General features: G+C 48.5%; 1 protein-coding gene across 1 annotated transcript in view; it reads left to right on the top strand.

The window, feature by feature from the left end:
* Positions 1–3: 3 nt before the first annotated feature.
* The window catches only part of SHB (Src homology 2 domain containing adaptor protein B), a gene marked incomplete at its 5' end in the record, with an annotated part of 145,342 nt that continues 124,113 nt past the window's right edge, over positions 4–21,232 (top strand). The window contains one exon of the mRNA XM_011939522.1: positions 4–93. Within this exon, the coding sequence (XP_011794912.1) occupies positions 4–93 (90 nt within the window). The remainder of the gene's footprint in view (positions 94–21,232) is intronic.

Here is a 21,232-nt window from a genome sequence, read left to right as displayed (position 1 = left end):
ACCTGGAGCCCGACGGCTTGCGGAGGCAAGAAACTGCTCAACAAGTGCGCCGCCTCAGCCGCGGAGGAGAGCGGGGCCGGCAAGAAGGACAAGGTAAGGTGCCCCTCGGCCTCTTCCCGAGGTTCCAAAAGAGCCACGGTGCGCACGGGGAAACCAAGGCACCCACTGCTCTGGTGTGAGTCCCTACTTCAGCTTCGGCCTAGGACCCTGGGTCGGGGCTGGCGTGCTGCTTCCCGGTTCTGCCCCCTCCCGCGCGCTTTTCCTGGGACCGGCGGCCGCCTGACACCACCTCTTTGGCCGCTGCTCCCAGAACGTCTCCTCTCTGAGCCCACAGCCCGAGCGAGAGCGCCCGGCCCAAGGGGGCCTTCCGGCTGCCAAGGAGTAAAGTCAGAGACAGAGCTGTCAAGGACTTCAAAGAGCTTTGACTCCTGACTCCCCTTACTCCAGCCTCCACCCTCCGCTCACGCTCTAGGTGGGGAACTGAGGTGCAGAGCAAGGAAGGGACTCGCCCAATATTACACAGCATTCTTAGTGGCAGATCCGGACCGGCTGTCTCCGGCGTGTATATGTAAATCCCTCGCGGCTGCTCTGCCCGGCCCTGCCCCGCCCCACCCAACCCGCAGCTCCAGGTTTCCAAATCCGGGCTGCATGGTACCGGAGCTGCTCCGGGAACCTCCACGCGTGCTTTTCCGGTTGAAATGCGCTGCCTCCAAGAGCGCTACTCACCGAACCCGTCAGTTCCTGCCGCTGCGCGCGGGAGGGGGTCAGCCTATCAGGCCGGGCTGGAAGGAGACCCCACCCCTCCTATCCTCACCTGCTTCCTTCCTGACATCAGCCCTACCCCATACGGTCCCAGGAACACGGGGGGGGGGACTTTGTGACAACTGCTTCCTAAGGCATTAGGCCATCTAGTTCCCTCCCTTTGAGGCAGATGAGTTAATTACAGCCAGACTAGGCCCCCTCCTCCTCCTTCACACTCCTGTGAAGCCCTCCCTTCCCCCATAAAATAATACTTGTTCTGTCTACTTCTGGTGGAAGGCAGTGTTTTGATTAAATCTGAAGCCCGGTGGGAGAGCTCCTTCCTTCTCAGCGCCCTGGTCCGTGTCTGTTGTTCTCCCCACCTTCTTCCCCCAAAGGTAAACCTTTGCCCAGGCCTGGGCTGGGGGAGACTGATTAAGAGTCTGAGTTCTTTTTAGGACTGGACGTCCAGACAGCAGTGAGGCAGGCTCTTACCTGCCAGCTGGTGCTTGGAAAGGGATCTTTTTTGTTTGCCAGGAGAGAGGAGGAAGGGAATGTCCCTCCTCTAGTTTTTCTGCCTGGCCTCCTCTCCCCAGGTCCCCCGAATATCCTATCCCCTGCTTGATCTGCATGGGCAGTCCGTGGAGGATCCCGCCTCTCCCTGGAGGCAGTTTGAGGCACGCCTCGGAAGCTTGGACTCTGGGTTTCCTCAGCACCCAGGATGCCACACCTAGATGACGACTAGCAGGGAGCCAGGTGGCCACCCAGGAGCTGCCTTGGGAGAGGGTGTAGATTTCCCTGGGAGCCACCAGGACCCTGGGCTTGTGGTTGATCAGTGAGAGAAACACCAGATAGGCTCCGTGCAGTCTTATGCATGGCCCAGGCTTGGCTTGGTGCAGGCACTGGGGAAACCTGGAGGTCTTGAATATAAAAGAAGTCACGAGAGGGTCACGGCTAACTGCACCGGACTTTATGCATCCTCCTTGTTACCCTGCAGCCACGCCCCAGGTGGGCAGATCTCCTTTCTCTTTCACTGCTAGTGGTTCAAAACTTCAGTAAACATTTTTTTCCCAATTACAATTAAGACTGTTTCAAACACTGAGAAATTATTTGTTTTATAGCCAGGTTGTCAAGATGTTTTAAGACTTGACTTCTTTTCATCACCAGATATTTCTTATGGGTCTTCTCTGTGCCCTCCCCTGCTGGGTGCTGGAGCAGAGATCCTCTGCAGTGAGTGCCATGACAGAGGCCATAGTGGCGTGATGGTGATGAGTGCTACAGTGAGACCTTGTGTTACAGGGTTACAGGAAGGATGAAGGGCACTGGAGAGGTTGGGGGGTGTGGCATCGAGGAGTGCACCTTGGAGGCAGGGCCATTATTGTGAGGGGGGCGGTGGTCACCATGGTTGACTGGAGAAGAGCCCTGTGCTTCAGGGAACTGCAGGTGAAGTCCCATGTGACTGAAATTGAGAGGTTAAGATAAGTTGGGCAGGGCCTGGTCAGGGAGGACCTTGTAAGCTAAGCACAGAGGGGACCTGTGAAAGGATTCAGCTGCGAGAGTGTTGTGATCAGATACGATTTTTTAGAAGATCTCTCTGGGCTACTTTTCACCTACTAGGTTGTGACTGTAAGACCTTTGATCTTTTGAGAAGTTGCCCAGATGTTCTTTCTACCCAGGAGGAAGGAGGCAGCCAGAGAGGGTCAGCAGGACGTTCTAATGCAGTGATCCTCAAACTTTATTGTGCCTAGAGGGCTGGTTACAACAGATTGCTGGGGTCCATCCTGCAGCAACTAATTGAGCATGCCTGATGGGGGACCTGAGTGTTTGCATTTCAGCATTTCCCAGGTTGAGGGGAAGTGGCTGAGGGTCCTGGGACCATGCTTTGAAAACCACTCATGCAACAATGGCTTCTTCTTAACTGTCCCTCTGGGTCTTCTGGTCAGGGCAGCCTTGGAATGCAGAGACTCTGGATGCCCTTGTTTCTGCCATCTGTGTGTGGCCCCCTCCTGATCCTTGGCCAGCACCCCTCTACCCCCACCCCATCAGGCAGTCAGGAAGCAGTTGTTTTCACATTATTTCCAGCCAGACAGCTTTTGGGAGGCCAGGCACACTGTAGATCCAGCCTTCCTTCTGCCCCTCACTCATGGATCCAGGAAAACCCACCTCTGGCACCTCATTTAGTCTTTATCCATTGTTAGAGGTCTCACCCGCTCACCTAGGCTGGAGTGCAGTGGCGCAGTTATGGCTCACTGCAGCTTCAACCTCCCAGGCTCAAACAATCCTCCCACCTTAGCCTCCTGAGTTACTGGGGCCACGTACTGTTACGCCTGGCTAATTTTTTTATTTGTGGAGATGAGGTGTCGCTATGTTGCCCAGGCTCCTGGGCTCAAGTGATCCTCGTGCCTTGGCCTCCCAAAGTGCTGGGATTACAAGTGAGAGCCACAGCACCCCACCCACTTTTCTGTTTGTAATTATTTGGAAGAAAAACTAGCCTTACTGTAATGGTTTCTCCCCTAACATAACCCACTTTTTCCAGCATTTACTTTGTGCTCAGAGATGTCTTGGTATAAGTGTGAGGAGGGGAGGTAATGAAGAATGCAGGAGACTTGTCCATGATCTCTGGCCTGAGCCCCTGGAGGAGATTGACAGGAATTTCATCCTTTTTTCCCACTGTTTTTATCTTGGAGAATTTGGGGAGATCATCACCTAGGAGGTGGCTTTGAGCTGGATCTAGAGTTGGAAGTGGAATCCCAGCACAGGGAAGAGGGTAACTGCAGGCTGCAGGAGTGCTTATGTGTCAGGGTGCGCGTATGTAAGTGTATACGTGTATGTGAACATAGACGTGTGCATGTACGTGTGTGTATGTGTATAAAATCTCAATGTGGGGCCTGTTCTTGGAAAGCAACATTTTCATGCAGCTGGGCCTTGTTTGGGGAATGAGAGATGACAGTGTGAGAGAGGTAGGGGCTTGAAGTTAGACCCCACAGGGGAGACCTTGAAGGTTGTTGAGCCAGGGAAGGGATGTACTCAGAGCCATGGTGAAGGGGCATCCAAGCTATAAACAGCTGCCAAAATCTGGGGATCGAAGTTAGGGGACAGTTGTAGTTCTGGTGAGAGACGGTGAGGGCTTGAGCTCCTGGGAAGAGAAAATGAAACTGGAATAGGTAGACACATTATTCCTTCAAGTTGTGCTTTATTAAAAAAAAAACAATGATTACAAAAGAGGCCAGTTACTTTGGTAGGTCTCCTTTTGTGCAGCCAAACAGGTCTCATCCAGTTATATTTTCTGCTGAAGTCTTGTTTCTTTTATTATAATTAAATAAATGTTGTTTCCACCACAATTAAGTCAGGATGCATCATGACATCAGTTTTCCCGGTTTTAAATACATACTGATGTGTACCAACACTTTATATTTTGTCAGCATCCAGAGTTGAGTTAAATAACACTTTTTCCATAGTTACAGAATAAATATCATGTCTAACAACTTTTTTTTTTTTTTTTAAACATCCAGCAAACAGTTTCTAAACTGCCTGCTAGGAAGGGAGAGTTCAGAGAGAAATAAGTGATGGCTAACTTTCCAAGAAGGAAGCTTCTCAGTTTGCAGTTATACCAGCTTCTCCTGGTCTAGTCAGGGAGACAGATACAACCAGAGAGACAATATCACAACCTGAGGAATCCCAGAAGTGTGTGCAGAGGGCTAGGAGGGCCTGAACTTGCCTGGGAAGCCAAAGAGGGCCTTCAGGAGAAGGTCACACTTGAGCTGAGCGTAGAAAGCTGAGTGGGAATTCCCGAGGCAGGGGAGTGGGGAAGAGGGCTTTTCATGCAGAGGTGATAAAGCAGCCAGTGCCATGGCCTGGAGGCTGGAGAGGATGGCTGGGGGCAGCAGGTCATGTGTGGCAGGAGACTGCAGGGGGAGGTTGGAGCCCACAAAGGGAAGAAAGTCTCATGTGCCTTGCTGCGTAGTTGTGAATTATCATTTGTCTTGTTTCACATAAAATCATTGATGTAGGGCTTGATTGAAGCCAGGGTCAAACATGAGTTGTCAGTCATTCCCATTTGATGAACAGCCACATTCTCTAGTTCTTAAAGTGTCACTGATGGAAAAGGTCAGGGTCACACTTGGTAGCTGAGGTTTGGCTTGGGACACTTTCCCCTATGAAGTCCCATCCCCTGAAAGGGGTGTGAGAGAAATGCTGCGTATCAAATCCAGTTTTTCCTGGTTGATTCCCCAGAAGGGAAATGCATTCTCCAGGCTTCATAGTAACCACTTAATCGGTCATTTAATTCTCATTGTCCCACTGGGAAAGGCTTGGGTACTATATTAGCTGTTGCTACATAGCAAATCACCCCAAAACACCTGTGATTTGATTGTGGGCCATGCGGTCTCTATCTTAGCTCTTCAGCTCTGCCACTGTAGCTTGAAAGCAGCCACAGACAATATGGAAATTCATGGGAACAGCTGTATTCCAATAAAACTTTATTTACAAAAACAGGCAGCTGGCCTGTGCTCTGTAGTTTCCAACCCCTGCTTTAAAGATAAGCTTTTGTTATAGCCACGAGCCTGTACATCTGAGTCATTTTTCTGGTCTCAGTTGGGCTCACTCATGCCTTTGCAGTCAGTGGGGGGTGGGGTGGGTATGCAGCCCTGCTGATCATGGCTAGGCTTTCTTATGTGTTTGGTGGGCTGGTTTAGGATGGCCTTGGGCTGCAACAATTCAGCTCTGTTCTGTGTGGTCTCTCCTCCTCCAGCACATGTTCGTATGACGGCAGCAGGGTTCCAAGAAAAAGCAGGAGCGCATGAGGTCTCTTGAGGTTGGAAACTGGCACGCTGACCCTTCTGTTGACCAAAGCAAATCATAAGGCCAGCCACGATTCAAGGAGAGAGGAGGAGCTGCAGTGTCCCATGGCAAAGGGCAGGGATACAGGCAAGCCATTAATTAGGGCCTTCAATGCCATCATCTACCTTATCCCCATATTCCAGATAAAGAAACTGAGGCTTAGAGAGGTTGATGACTTGCCTGATGTCACACAGCTACAAAGTGATAGAGCACGGATCACAGCAGTGCAGTCTTGAGTTCAAGACCTATATGCTTCCTCTATTTTCCGTGGTTTCAATGGAAATAAGTAGTGTAAAGCTTGGATATTTACAGGAATATGTGTTACATGTCTCCTCCTCCCCTTTACTTAATGCTACTCTAATTGCAGCCCTCTGCCCTAATTTCTCCACTTTCAGCCTTGTCTTTGGTGTCCCTAGAAGAGGCCCTAGATCTGGCTTTTCTGTTTCTCTCTCTCCCATCTGCCTCAGAGTTCCAGAAATGAGATGTTAATGCAGCACTTCAGTTATTTTATAGAGAAATTCTGAGCACAGAGTTGGCACATCCCAAGGGACAGCTGCACAAAACGTGAGTCTTGTAACTGTAATGTCTTCTCATTCTAACACCAAGCATTCCTTCCCTTCAAGGATTCGCCAGGCTGTGTGTGCTCTGTTTGGAGAAAGAGACTGGCGGTACACTGGCCCTGATCAACAAGGAACTTAAGTTTCCTTGAAAGAGATCAGGTGACTCTCCTCTCTAATCTGACAATCTCAGAACATGACTGATTACCCCAGGGCTTAACCCCCATGACTTGACCCTATCCTCTTTTTGCCCCCAGAGCATTTCTGACCCATAAAAATTAGCTTTAAAAGTCAAATCTGAAACAGCTGTGGTTTCCTCTGATCAGTCAGCAAGGTTGAACTTGCCTGTGGTCAAGCCTTCCCCTGATTAGTTTAACTTGTGCTGGGAGAGCCCAGAAGTGGTGGCCTGTCGGGAATGGGTAGGCCAGCTTGGCCCTAGAAAATAAACTGGGACGTGTGACTTTCCAACAGAGCTGGGATGCTGGCTGGCTGACGGCAACACACCCTGTGGTTTTCTGAGGTTGGTTGATGGTGGTGGTAGGAGTGGTGCTTTTTTTTTTTTTTGAGACAGGATCTCACTCCTGTCCCCCATACTGAAGTGCAGTGGCACAATTACAGCTCACTGCAGCCTCAACTTCCGGGGCTCAGGCGATTCTCCCCACCTCAGCCTCTCAAGTAGCTGGGACTACAGGTAGGCACACACCAGCACACCCAGATAATTTTTTTTTTTTTTTTTTTAAGTAGAGATGGGGTTTCATGATCTTGCCCAGGCTGATCTCAAACTCCTGGGCTCAAGTGATCCGTCCACCTTGGCCTCCCAAAGTGCTGGGATTACAGGTGTGAGCCACTGTGCCCAGGAGGTGGTGCATTTTCCGCAGGACAAAGGCGGTGGTCGTCTTTGACATCCTAACTTTCGTATGGCCTGTGCTGACTGAGGAATCGCTATATTCAGGCCACCATGAGGAGCTGTGTGGATACAGGGATGAACCAGGGCCTGGATAGTGCCCACCCCTGAAAAGCTTATCTTCTAGTTGAGGACACAGGAACCAAGGTTCAAACCCACATCTGTATGTCAGAATTTATCTGTAAATAAAGTGGTGTGGGTGAGCTAAAAGCCATCTTGGCACAGAGACTGTTCTGGGCAGGGCCTTGATTTCATGGAGCCACAGGAGAAGCAGGGTGAGGAGGAGGTATTTGAGTAAGAAAAGCACAATCACTTGAATTAAGGGAGCTTTCCACTACAGTAATATTAGCTAATACTTTTGTTGTACATACTCTGAGCTAGGTGCAGTTCTGTGTGCTTTGCATGTAACCTTACTCCTCACTACAGTCCTTTGAGGTAGCTACTACTACTGCTACTACTGTTACATATGAGGAAACCAAGGCACAGAGAGGTTAAGTCACTTGTCTAAAGTCAGGTCGGCTGGGCGGGGTAGTTCATGCCTGTAATCCCAGCGCTTCCTGTAATCCCAGCACTTTGGGAGGCCGAGGTGGATCACCTGAGGTCCAGAGTTGGAGATCAGCCTGGCCAACATGGTGAAACCCCGTCTCTATTAAAAATACAAAAATTAGCTGGGCGTGGTGGTACATGCCTGTTACCCCAGCTACTTGGGAGGCTGAGGTGGGAGAACCGCTTGAATCCAGGAGGCAGAGGTTTTAGTGAGCCGAGATCGGGTCACTGCACTTCAGCCTGGGTGCCAGAGCGGGGCTCCATCTCAAAAATAATAATAATAATAATAATAATAAAGTCAGACAACCAGTAAGTGGGAGAGATGAGATGTGAAGCCAGATCCAGCATCTATTTGTAACCACTCTGCCATACTACCTCAAGCTGCACAATCCCATGCCCGAATTTGCTCTATTGTCTCTGCCTTATTTGTGGCTAGACTTACTCTTTGTAAAATATCCCCTCTGTTGGCATGGTAGAAGTGACTGATTCCAACATTTATGTAAGTGTTCCACAGCTTAAAGGGGGCACTTTCACACCGGTAATTTGTTTGCTTCTCAGAGCCACTCTGTGAGGAACGGGCTGTAATCTCCCTTTTGCAAATGGAGAAACAGAGGCTCACGGGGAGGAGTGCCTTCTGCCCTGCGTCACAGCAGAGGCAGAGCTGGCGGCAAGTATCTGCTGTGTGTATTGACCTTGTGTTGAGGCCAGTGCCCTTTGTGCCGGCGTGGTGTGGAGGTGGCGTGGCCGAAGCTGGAGTCTACAGGAAGGGTGACAGCCTGATTGATTTCCGCTTCTTCCTGTGTTTTGATTCTGAAACACTTTGCTGAGACCATTAAGGAGCATTGACAGAGGACCTTGCTTCCACAATGGAATTTTCCTTCTCTTCCTGTTTGGTATTTTCCAGTAATATTTCTATTAATGTTTCACTTTCAGCGGCAGTAACTTCCTGAGAATTTGAGCTTTCGTAACTCCCGAGGCAGGAAGAACTGAATTTTCCTCTAAATCATTCAGTTCCTTTCCATTTTCTCCAAGGGGAGCTGTCTCTGGATTTCCCATTATGCTGTAAAGAAAGGATCTTGGGAGGTGGGTCCAGGGGATGGAGAGAGAATTACAGCCCCAGGGAGTGACTCAGGCCCAGTGTTTTCCAAGCAGCATATAATACTCCTAGTCAAAAGGGGCTTCCCAAGGCTGAGGAGGGGAGAGTGACTCGACAGGTGGACGGGTGGGTGGGGGAAGCAGATCCCCTGGCCCACTGCCGGGCCTTGACTTACAGGCTGGACCCAGAGTTCCCAGCGGGGCTGTGAGAGCCCATGCCAAGTCCTTTCTTCTCATTCATTCATTCATTCAGTAGACATTGTTGAGAGCCTGCTATGTGCTGGGGATTGTTCTGTTTAGGTGCCGGGAATAGAACCATGAACAAAGCAGATAAGAGTCTATGCTCCCCTGAGCTTGCTCTCTCATGACAGGAGTCAAGTAAATATAGTTATGTCAGGGGTAGGGACTGTGAAGAAAGTAAAGAGGAATAAAGAGGCAAGGGCAAGTGTGAATTTGGGGTGGGATGCTTTTTGTATGGGTGCTCAGAGAGGGCCTTGCTAAAGATTGTGATGGCATGAACCACCCTGCTCTCCGAGGAGGGCATTCCAGGCAGAGGGAAGAGGAACAGTGCAGAAGCCTGAGGCAGTAGCATGACTGGGTGGTTCAGGGAGCAATGCAGAGATGAACGTGACTGAGCGGAGCAGGTGAGGAGGAGGTGTGGGGCAGAGGAAGTTGGGCCTCACAAGCATCGAAGAGTCCTTCCTCGCCAACCCTGTGTGAGATGGGGGTAGCAAAGGGTTCTGAGCAGAGGAGCCAACCATGCAACTGACTTGGGTTTTTAAAGGGTGGCTTTGGAGATTTTAGAGCAGAGGGCACCAGCGGGCAGACCGCTGGAAGCAGGGCTGTGGCAGCAGGTGATGAGAAGAGGGCGGATTCTGGCGTGTGGTGAAATTGGGCCTCGGGATTTCCTGACAGAGATGGAGGAGAAGAGCCAGGATGGCTGCAGGGTTTTGGCACTGAGCAGCCACCGATGAAGCAGATTCAGCAGCTGAGGCCTAGGGGTCCAGAGTGGGACGCACCCTGCCCTCTGGGGCCAGGAGGTGCCTGAGATCCCAGGGAAGAGATGGATGGCCCTCTGTGTGGGCTCTGTGTAGGAGGAAATGGGGAAAACCATCAGGAAGAGGAGGCCTCATGGGAGATGGGTCCAGAGCAAGGTGTGGTTGGGGCATCCGAGACAGAGGGGATCCCATCCACAGTGGCTGAGATTGGAAGGGGAACTCTGCTGTGTGCAGTCAGGGGTGGCCAGAGCTTCGGGCATGCCATGGCATGTATTTGCCAGGGATAGAGGAAGGTGGCAAGGAGCCGGGCCCCGCCTGCCACTGGTCTGAAATTGCCCCAATACTCCTAATTCAAAAGACGCCACCTGCTGTGTTCCGTGGCTGAGCTGGGCACCACAGGAGGGTGGAGACAGTGCAGTGATTAAGTTTCCAGGGATAGGGCTGGAGCAGCCACTGTTTTGCTCAGCAGAGCATTTCATTGCTGGCTGCTTCTGATAGGAAGTGGTCCCTTATATTGTGGGTTCATTGGTACATGGGCTACGGGGAGGATGCAAACAGAACTAGGAGGAGTGAGAATTTGCAGGTTTCTCCAGGCTACAGCTAAATTCTAAAAATGAAAATCATCGGAAAGTTCTTAACAGTGAAACTTTACCATTTCGTTGGACGTGCACTCCCAGAAAACCAGACAGCCTGGTAATCCCTCTGGTGCATTCCAAAGCCACACATGTGATTGGGGACTGCGTGGCATTTGCGAAATGGCGCGGTGCCTACCTGCCCTGTGTGGGGCCCCAAGTTGGCTGTGCTCTGAGCCGGTTCCTCAGAAAGGGGGCCAGCTTGCATTTTGAGCTATAGTTCCACGTTTATCTCTTGACTAACCTTTTACCCCTTGTAACAAAATTAAGAGAAGTTTGGTATAGAAAATAATAAGTAAGCAAAACTCAGAAACCAACCCTAATTCTATAATTCAAAGAAACCACCATTAACATTTTACTACTTTTTTATCTAGCCATTTTTCAGTGCATATATATATATTTATTTATTTATTTTTCCTTCCACAAAAATTAAGTAATACCATCTTTTTTTTTAAACTTAAAGACACGAAAAGATGTCTACAATATCTTAAATATTTAACAATAGTAATTTAATAGCTGCGTTGTATTCTGTGTACGTGTTAGGCTTTTCCTCATTTTCACCAATTTAACAGTGCCATAATGAACATCTTTGTAACTTATTTCCTTGCATAGGTCTGTGATTATTTCCTTGGGGTTGATTCTGAGAATCGTTGGATAAGATAGTGAAAAGTTTGATCTATACTTTCAAATTGTGTTCTAGAAAGACTTTACAAGTTGACACCTGTTCTACCCTTCTCACACAATCCTGGGAATTCTAATGCAAGTTAGTTGCATTTGCAGTTTCCTGGATTCCTTGTGCAAATGTGTGTTGACCATTTGTGTTGCTTTTCTAAAACTGTTTACTTTATCATCTGTTTATTCTTTTCTGCTGCAGGGTTTTCTCTGTTGATTTATAAGAACGCTTTGTGGATTAACAATGGCAGCTCCTTGCCTGCCATTTGGGTTGCAGAATATTTTTTAAAGTTTGTAATTTGCCTTTTGGTTCTATATGTGGCAATTGTTGGTTACAATGAATTGTTTTCTATTTAATCAGTCTCCACGTTCATGATTTCTTGAGCATGCTGCTGAGAAAAGTCTTCCCGTTTGGGCACAGTGGCTCATGCCTGTAATCGCAGCACTTTGGGAGACCGAGATGGGTGGATCACATGAGCTTAGGAGTTCGAGACCAGCCTGGGCAGCATGGCAAAAACCTGTCTCTACTAAAAATACAAAAAATTAGCTGGGTGTGGTGACGTGCGCCTGTAGTTCCAGCTACTTCAGAGGCTGAGGCACGATAATTGCTTGAACCGAGGAGACAGAGGTTGCAGTGAGCTGAGATCGTGCCAGTGTACTCCAGCCTGGAAGACAGAGCAAGACTCTGTCTCAAAAAAACGAAAAGTCTTCCCTACTCTAGTATTTATATTTTCTTCTAATACTTTGATGGATTTTCTTTTCTTTTTTCTTTTTTTTTTTTAACGTTAAAATTTCCATCCCCCTAGAGTTGGATTTCATGGTATGAAGTATGGTTGTCATCTTATTTTCCAAATGGCTAGTGTGCTTCTGGACACCCTGTATTGCTTGTTCATGATCTGTCTGTTTTTTCAGGTACCTTTTTAGACTTAAATATTTTGACTCCATCTTGCCCTGACAGTGTTTAGGTCTCATCAGTGATTATGATAAGGACGATGAAGGCCTGTCTTTATAAAATGACACCTTTCTTCAGCAGATACCCATGCGCTTATTACACATTCAACTCCTGACATCTGAGGAAAGTAACTAGGTATTAACTAGGGCTTCATCTTTACCCACCACAGCAGAATGCCAAACCTGCTGTGGTGGGTAGGATGTGGCCAAGACAGCCTTGTCTTGCCTCTGGTGAAGTCGGCGTCCTCCTCTGATACCGGAGGCTGGGCTGTCTGGGTGTATTTGAGGTGATCACTCACGGTGGTCTGCCCTGCCCATGTGGCTTGAACCAAGCGAGTGTTTCAGTTTTCACAGTGATTTTTGTAGAGAGGGGGTGTAGTGTTCAGTCATCCGACCATATTCCAGCACTGCGCTGAGTCCTATGGGACAATCAGAGACGGTTAAGCCTGGGTGCTCTAGCTCAGAGCCCAGGAGTGGGTATTGGAGAGGGAGGAATTCATTGCCAGCATAGACAGGCAGGTAAATGACTCCCTGAACAAACAAGAGAAGCGTTTGGGCTGAGGTGGGTGTGGCTGGTGGGAGAGTTCAGAATGGGTAGGATTTGAAGGTGTGGCCTGTGTGGGCCACACGATTTTGGTCACTCAAATTTTTTAACACCTGCAAAAAGTCCAGGTGATGATAATTCACCAAGTTCTTCCTCTGCACCCCACCCTTTTCTGTCCCCCATCAACCCAGGTGTCCCGTGTCTTCAATCAGTGAGAGATTTTTTTCCAGACCACTCTAGCCTGTTTCTCTTTTTCTGGCTCATGCTGGTGTCAGGAAAATCCATCCTGCAATGTTTGCTGTGAGGCTGATGACATTAACAAAATTGATATTAAAGGACCAGATTAAGTCCAGGAGTGTTCATGGGGAATAAATCCAGGAAAAAGTGCAGGTTTCTGAACACTGCTGAACGCGACTGTGGTTCTAAGAGGCTGAGGGTGTCTGCCTAACTCACCACACTGTGTGTCACATCACGTCACTGAACCCAGCACCAGCCCTGGCAGCACAATAAAATTACCTGCACATTATTTTACAAATTTCAGTTCCCTAGGCTCCCATCCCAGATGAATTAATTTCTGGAGATGGGGCCAGGGCATCAGTATTTTTTGAAGCTCCTAGATGATTGTGATCTGCAGCCAAGGTAGAAAGCTGCTATCCTTGACCTTTGGTGTCCCAGAGAGCTGAGGATCACCCCATCCAACCCTCTTCCAAGCTGAAAACTTCCAGGGTTGAGATTTATCACCTTTTGTCCAGCCACCTTTGCACAGCTGAGGTTGACTTTTTATGTTTACTCTAGCTTGTTGAGCACATGGTATTCATAGGAGTTCTGCTGGCTGAACTTTTTCTTTGTAGATTCTACTACTGTCTTGGTTTAACTCTCTGAGGTCAAGTAAAACCAGTCTAACCTTGCTTCTCTCAAATAAGGACCCTCAGATGTGCGATTGTATCTTCAAAGGCAGAGAGAAGCTGCAGGCTATAACGTTGCTCACAGAGTCAGATTCCCAGCCAGAACCCCAGCTGCTAAGGGCAAGGACGCTTTGATGTCACAACTGTGGGGGTCTTGATGGAGCCCAAGTCTAGGAGCTTCCTGTGGGCAGGAAGTAATAGGCTAGAGCAGGTTCCCAGTGAGTAAGTTGAAGTTGGCACTGAGGTGTTAACTGTGCAGGCAGGTGACTGGATGGGGAACAAGGTCAGATTCCCAGGTGGATTTGGGGAGTCTCAGCAAAGGAACTGTCAGAAGTGGATTCCAGAGGAGTAGGTGGCAAGTGGAGCAGAGGTTGTCTGGCTGAAAGCAGTGTGATGTCAGGGTTGGGCATTCCCCGTCCTGGTTCTTGGTCCCCTTGTGGGGGCTAGCTGGCAAGGTCATATACCACAGGAGCCCAGGGCTGTTGCTCCAGACACAGCAGAACCCAAGTGTGTCTCACTGTGGTGGCGTGAAACACTCACTGGCTTTAGGGTCAGAAGTCCAGAGCTCAAATCCTAGCTCTGGTGCTTGGAAGCTTAGTAACTTGGGACAAGTGCTTAAATTCTCTGGGTCTGGAATGCCCCATCCGCTATGTAGGTAAAATGGTAATAGATGGTGTTTCCTGACCATTCACTCTGTCACCATAGGCAACACTTCCAGTACTTGATCCTTACTGTGGGACTTTGAGGTGGTGCTGTGAGAACCCCCATTTTACAGATGGTAAGGAATTTGGGAGATGAGGTTCTGGGGAAGTACATTGGGTCATTGTGAGGATTAAATAAAATCATTTGTTGAAATGGCTGGGCATAATGCCTAGCATTTAGGAAGACCTTTATGAATGTTTTATATTATTTTGGCCTGTGTGTCTTGGGCCTCAGTCCAGCTTGGAACTTTGGGCTTTCTATAGCCACAGTAAAGTCAGTGGGCTTGCCCTTTCTGGGCTGATGATGTGGTCCTCAAAAAGTGAACCTATCCTTATCTTGATGGGTCTGCTTATGGTTAAGTTTTACCTAGGATCACCGCTCTGTTCTAAGAGCTTGAGGTACGTTAGCTCACTAATTCCCACAACACCCCATAGGAGGCAAGTTCTATTAAGGGTCCCATTTTGGCTGGGCGCAGTGGCTCACATCTGTAATCCCAGCACTTTGGGAGACTGAGGCAGGTGGATCACAAGGTCAGGAGATGTTAGACCATTCTGGCTAACATGGTGAAACCCCATCTCTACTAAAAATGCAAAAAAGTTAGCCGGGCGTGGTGGCACATGCCTGTAGTCCCAGCTACTCAGGAGACTGAGTCAGGAGGATTGCTTGAACCCGGGAGGCAGAGGTTGCAGTGAGCTGAGGTCACGCCATTGTACCCCAGCCTGGGCGACAGAGAGTGACTGCATCTCAAAAAAAAAAAAAAAGAGTCCCATTTTGCAGATGGAGAAACTGAGGCAAAGAAGTTTGTATCTTATTGTAGATGACACTGCTAGTAGTGGGCAGAGCTGGAGCTGAGGTTCCAGCCAGGCAGTCAGTCTGTGTTACACAGATGCAGGGGACAGTGACGGGGTCAGCTCTGTGTCAGCTGATGGCCATTTAGAAACCATAGCTCTCTACTGTCGATAAAGTGTCTGGTTTGGGCCAGGTACACTCCATAGGCATTCTCAGGACAATGCTGCCAAAGGGGCATCAAGGAAGGCTTAATGGAGGAGGTGGCATGGGAGCTGGGCCTTCATGCATAGGGAGGATTTGGATATTTAGAGATTGGTGGATGTGGAGGAGGACTTCCTGAGAGAGGGGCCTTCTGAATGGTCCCTAGTAGATGATGGAGGAGAAGCCAGGTATGGGAAGGCCTTCAGGGCCAGGCCACAGTTTGGTCTTTATTCCGTGGGTAATGAAAAGTGGTAGAGGGAGGGAGTGAAAGGGTCAGCTTCATGCTTTAGGGACACTTGTATGTCTGTAGCCTGAGGGGATAGGTTACAAAGGGTGGGGGTGGGGGCGGGCTCTAAGCTGGCCATGGAGGTGAGGACCTCAGTTAGGAGGTTATCAAATACTTTAGGCAGAGGCACCAAGGGCCTGAAATACTGCAACTAACTGCTCGGGCAGCTCTCAGATGACACTGGGCAATCAAGAGAAATTGACCAAGCGCTTGTCAGGAGGATAGATTTTTCTGTCAATAGCTGAGACATCCTCTGTGGGAGTTTGTGAGTTACTCAGTCCATCAGAGCATTTGTCCACATTCTGTCAGAGCCAGACGGAACATGTGCTGGGGTCACAGAGTCTGGGCCGGGAATGGCCCTGCTGGTCGGAGAGTTGGGCGGAGGAGGCCTTGTACAAGTCAGACTGCTTGTTTCTGTTGAAACACGAAGCAGGAAAGGACAGAGCTACTGAGCAGCACATCCAAAAGGAAAGACATGGGGGCACTAAGGAGATGGGGGAGCAGGCCGTGTGTGTTCTGGGGGTGGACAGAGTTAGTCACCTGCCCTTGAGATGGAGTTCTCCCATCTGATGGCAGCACCTCGTGGAGTTAGAGGCATTCCAGGATGTCCAGGCAAACGATGGCAGTTCGAAAGAAGCCATGTAAAGTTGCTGGCATCGTAGTTGAAGTCTTCAGAAGACAGCAGTGCCGGAGGGGAAAGGGAAAACCAGGGCTCTGAGCCAATGCAGGATGCTGACCTTCAGAGGACGTTCTTCCAGGGAGAAGCTCTTTGAAAAACAGTAAGTGCTCAGGTTCCCAGAGGGAAGGAAACATTAGCCTCAATGAAGATGTTTGCTGGGCTCAATCGAAGAGCCCCTTGAGGATCCCTGGACAATTCCTTATGCCTTCACTGCTCCATCAGAGGGCTACTCTGGCTGGCAGAGCTCGCTTTACAGGCTCAGAAGAAACACTTTGTAAAGATCTAGGAATAACGTTGCCATCAGTCAGCTCCTGCTTGCCGGGCTTCTGTGGGGCTCTGGATCATCTGAAAGCCATCTGTGGTGTGACTGTGAAGTGATGAGATGGTGGGAGTTGGTGTCATCACTTCCTCGTCACCCACAGGACTGCTGAGAACGCTGTCACAGCCTGGATGATATTCCCAGGCCTTGGGCCTGAAGGTTGTCAAAGTGCAGACACCCAACCCGGACATGCTTTGAGGTCTTGCCTACTTGCCCTTTGTCCCTCTGCCTTGAATATTTTTTTAGACGGAGTCTCACTCTGTCGCCAGGTTGGAGTGCAGTGGCGCGATCTTGGCTCACTGCAACCTCTGACTCCCTGGTTCAGGTGATTCTCCTGCCTCAGCCTCCCGAGTAGCTGGGATTACAGGCATGCACCACCACACCCAGGTAATTTTTGTTATTTTTTAGTAGAGACAGGGTTTCACCATGTTGGGCAGGATGGTCTCAATCTCCTGACCTCGTGATCCGCCCGCCTCATCCTCCCAAAGTGCTAGGATTACAGGCGTGAGCCACCCCACCCGGCCTGCCCTGAATTTTATGTGCAACTTTGACTCAGATTCTTTGTTACCTGCAGACTAGGGTAGAAGTGGGCCTGGTTTTGAAAAGGCAGAGAAACTTTTCTTTATCCAGGCAAACTATTTGGTTTGAGGAATCCTTACAGATGATTAGACTTGAAACCTCCAATGGAAGCAGAAATTGTGACAACTCAGAGAATGCTAAATAAGAAGTTTGGTAGTAAAAGATTGTTGTCAGTGGTTGAGGTGTGAAGGCACGTTCTTTTTTGTGTGTTTTATACTGTTTGGTTTTCTCCCCCTCACCTGCAAATTAGAAATCTCTCTTTTTTTGTATCTGCCTGGCCTTTTTGGGAATGGTTATCCTAGAAAATAACTTACTCTTTGCTTTTGATGGTTTCTTCTGATTACACCTTTTTTCTACAAACTAGTGGACACTTAAGTGTATTGGATTTCTTAACATTTGGCGGCTTCTAGTTCCATGTGTATTCAGGCATTTCTTACTCTGAAAGTAAATTTCAGTTGTATACATTGATTCATTTAGAGAGTCATTTTATGCTTGGACATTTCTGATGGCCGCCTTCATAGTTATGGGGAAGGGACTTTAGATCTGTGAAGAGTACTGAAACAAAACATACGTTTTGTTCATACGTTATTGTGTCTTCCCAGACTTTTCTTCAAAAAAAATCCCAAAAAGGGAAATCAGGGCTTCCCTTGCAGAAAGAGGCCTGGCTGCCTTAGAAGATCCATATATTTGAATTTCAAAGGTTTGTTTGAATGTGAAATCTAAGGTAACCCTGCATTCAGAGTCTAAATTCAGAGATGAGCAAATTAGATTGTCATTATTAAGTCTATTCCTTAGACTTAATTGGGCCATGGCATTTTCTGTTGCTCAGTTCTTTAGTGGTAGAAGGGAAACTTTCCCATTGCTGAATAAAAGAAAGACTACTTGAACTCTTTCGCTGAAGGACTGTGACATTTTCCTGCATTGGTTCTGGAGTTGAATGGTCAAGACTTTAACAGGTGGATTTAAGATTACAGGGTGAGACTTGGGGACCATAGCAAGCTGTGTTTCAGATCATCATGCATTCAATTTTTAAATGTTGGCTGCGCGCAGTGGCTTATGCCTGTAATCCCAGCAGTTTGGGAGGCCAAGACAGGAGGATCAGTTGAGGTCAGGAGTTCGAGACCAACCTGACCAACATGGTGAAACCTCGTCTCTACTAAAAATACAAAAATTAGCTGAGCATTGTGGCAGGCACCTATAATCTCAGCTACTCAGGAGGCTGAGGCAGGAGAATCGCTTGAACCAGGGAGGCGGAGGTTGCAGTGAGCCGAGATTGTACCACTGTACTCCAGCCTGGGCAACAAGAGTGAGACTCTGTCTCAAAAAAAAAAAAAACTGTCCCCATGGTACCTGCTCAAATACTGGCATGCCTAGGGGCCTATGAGGGAAGCAGTGTGGGCCAGTGAAGGAGCTCTCCCAGGGTTATTCTGGGTTCAGGGTCAGACTGTGACTGTGGGCAAGTCACTTGACCTCTCTGAGCCTGTTTCCTTTTTGTTTTGTTTTTTGTTCGTTTGTTTTTTTGAGACTGAGTCTTGCTCTGTTGCCCAGGCTGGAGTGCAGTGGTGCAATAGCTCACTGCAACCTCTGCCTCCTGGGTTCAGGCGATTCTTTTGTCTCAGCCTCCCAAGTAGCTGGGATTACAGGCATGCCTCACCACACCCGGCTAATTTTTGCATTCTTTTAGTAGAGATGGGGTTTTGCCATGTTGGCTAGGCTGGTTTCAAACTCATGATCTCAGGGGATCTGCCCACCTCAGCCTCCCAAAGTGCTGGGATTACAGGCATGAGCCACCACACCCGTCTGAGCCTGTTTTCAATGAGGATGTTGGCTGGGCTCTCACACCTGTAATCCCAGCACTTTGGGAGGCCGAGGCAGGAGGATCACTTGAGCCCAGCTTGGGCAACATAGGGAGACCTCATCTCTACAAAATAAATTTAAAAATTAGCCAAGTGTGATGGCATGCATCTGTGGCCTCAGTTAATTGGGAGGCTGAGAGGTAGGAGGATCACTTAAGTCTGGGAGGTTATGGCTGCAGTGAGCTGAGATGGCGCCACTGCACGCCAGTCTAGGTGACAGAGCGAGACTCTGTCTCAAAAATAAGTTAAATAAAACAAAAAAGATGTTCATTCCTGTCTTGAGATCAGCTGAGAAGGTGCCTGTGAATAGACTGTATAAATCAAAGTTGCCCTAAAAATGTTGTAGACTTGGTTTTAGATCAAAAAGAGTGACTGGAAACAGTGAGAGAGCAACGTGGAGAGGCTTAAAAGTTGTTACCCTGGGACCCCAGTGGTGCCCTCCTAGGGAAAAGCACCTAAAACATTTGGCAAAACCCAGAAGTGGAAATTACCTGAGTATCCAGCCATAGGAAATGGCTGATGTGTGGCCTAAAGTGAGAGGGAATACAGCCAACAAAAGCTGAGTTGAGTAACTGAACTGCAAAATCGTCAAGATAGAGAACGCTCAACGACGTAATACTTTTTCATTTTTTATATGTGTATTTATCATTATTATTTTGAGGCAGGGCCTTGCTATGTCGCCCAGGCTAGAGTGCAGCAGTGCCATCATAGCTCACAGCAGCCTCCCTCTCTGGGGCTGAAATCATCTTCGAGACTCAGCCTTCCAAGTAGCTGGGACTACAGGCACTCACCACCATGCCCAGCTAATTTTAAAATTTTATGTAGAGTCAGGGTCTCACTGTGTTGCCCAGGCTGATCTCAAACTCAAGTGATCCTTCCACCTCAGTTCCCAAAGTGCTAGGATTACTGGCATGAGCTGCTGCAACTGGCCAAAAGTAATACTTTTTTAAAGGCAGGATATAAAAAATGATGAATATTTGTATTCTTTTCCAATTACTGCATTCCCACCTACATATGTAGAAAAAAGACTGGAAGGAAATCGACCAGAATGTATACACTGTTTATCGCTGGAAGGTTGGAATATTTTACAGTTTTTAAAAACAAGTGCAAATCGTTTAATTACTATTGGAAATTTTTTAAAAGTAGTAACATTGCAAGCACAACGTGGGGAGGAGGATGAGAAGGTGAGGTAAGGGAGCACAGACCCTCTACCTCCCAGCAGAGTTTTTTGCTGGGGCCATCTGAATGAGTTGTTGAACTTCAAAGCTGCTGAGTGTCTCATTGTGTTGGAATGCTGGCAATGAGGATCGCAGGAAGTGGTGACAAGCCCTTTGTTATATAAGCTCACCAGGCTTGCTCATTGGTGCCAGCTTTGGCCCTTAGTGTTCGATCAGGACTTTATCTGTCTGTGTCCGGGGCCACAGCCTTAGCTCAGGCAAGGACCTGTGTGGGAACTGCATAGTCAGGCACAGGAAGCTGCAACTCACACCCTTGTTTGCTTAACACCCACTGGCACATTGGGCTATTCCATGAAAGGAGAAAGGACAAAGTGGAGGGATTTACTGGCTCTATTCCTGACCTGTAAAGATGGGGGATTTTCCCTTGCCTCTTTGGAAGAAATCTGTCTTGCATCCTCCAAAAGCAAGAGCAACCTGCTTTTTGATCTGCTGCTGTTTCTCAGTTCCTGTTAATTCTGTGTTTATAATTGTGGTCCTGCCGAAGACATTAGCCAAGAGGGGTAGGAATGATGCAGTTCCAGAGCCAGATTGCAGTTTTCCCCTCTGTTAACTTCCCTGTTGGAGGCAGGCAGGGCCAGTCCTCGCACAGGACAGGTGCTCAGTGAAGCCTTGCAGTCTCCAGGAGTTTTCTGTACCGAAGGGGAGGTGTGTGTGCACACTTGTGGGTAAGAATATTGGACTGTTGCAACTAGAAAATAGCTCAGCCTTGTGCCTGAAGTGATTAGCTGCTTTCTGTTGAGCACTTACTGTATGCTATACTCTGCTGGGTTCTTTAGGTACACCTCTCATTGGAGTCCTCACAGGAACCCTGTAAGGAAGATACTATTTTTCATGTAAGTAAGCAGACTTGGAGAGGTCAGGGGACATGCCCAAGACCTGGCAGACTTCTCTGTTTTTATTGACATTCCTGTGTTATCTGGATACCAGGAACTGGGCTCTTGGAGAACATGAACTCATTTTTCACTCACCCCCCACAGCTGGCACTGAACCTGGAACACTGGCCACTCTGGGTGCGTTGAACCTTGAGGTGCCATGGCTAGGTGATGTTGGCAAGGCCCCTCCCCTCCCTGGGCCACGGTGTCTGCATTTGTAAAATGGCCAGGTATTCTTTTCTCTCACCAGGCCCCATCTTTTCCAAAAACTTCCCAGGACAGCCCTTAACAGCCCTCTCCAGACCGCAGGTTCCTGTGGAATGTGGTTTG

This window comes from Colobus angolensis, unplaced genomic scaffold, assembly GCF_000951035.1.
Source record: "Colobus angolensis palliatus isolate OR3802 unplaced genomic scaffold, Cang.pa_1.0 Scaffold181, whole genome shotgun sequence".
NCBI classification, from domain to species: Eukaryota; Metazoa; Chordata; class Mammalia; order Primates; family Cercopithecidae; genus Colobus; species Colobus angolensis.
Note: the sequence above shows the minus strand (reverse complement) of the source record. Positions and strands in the feature narration are given on the sequence as shown.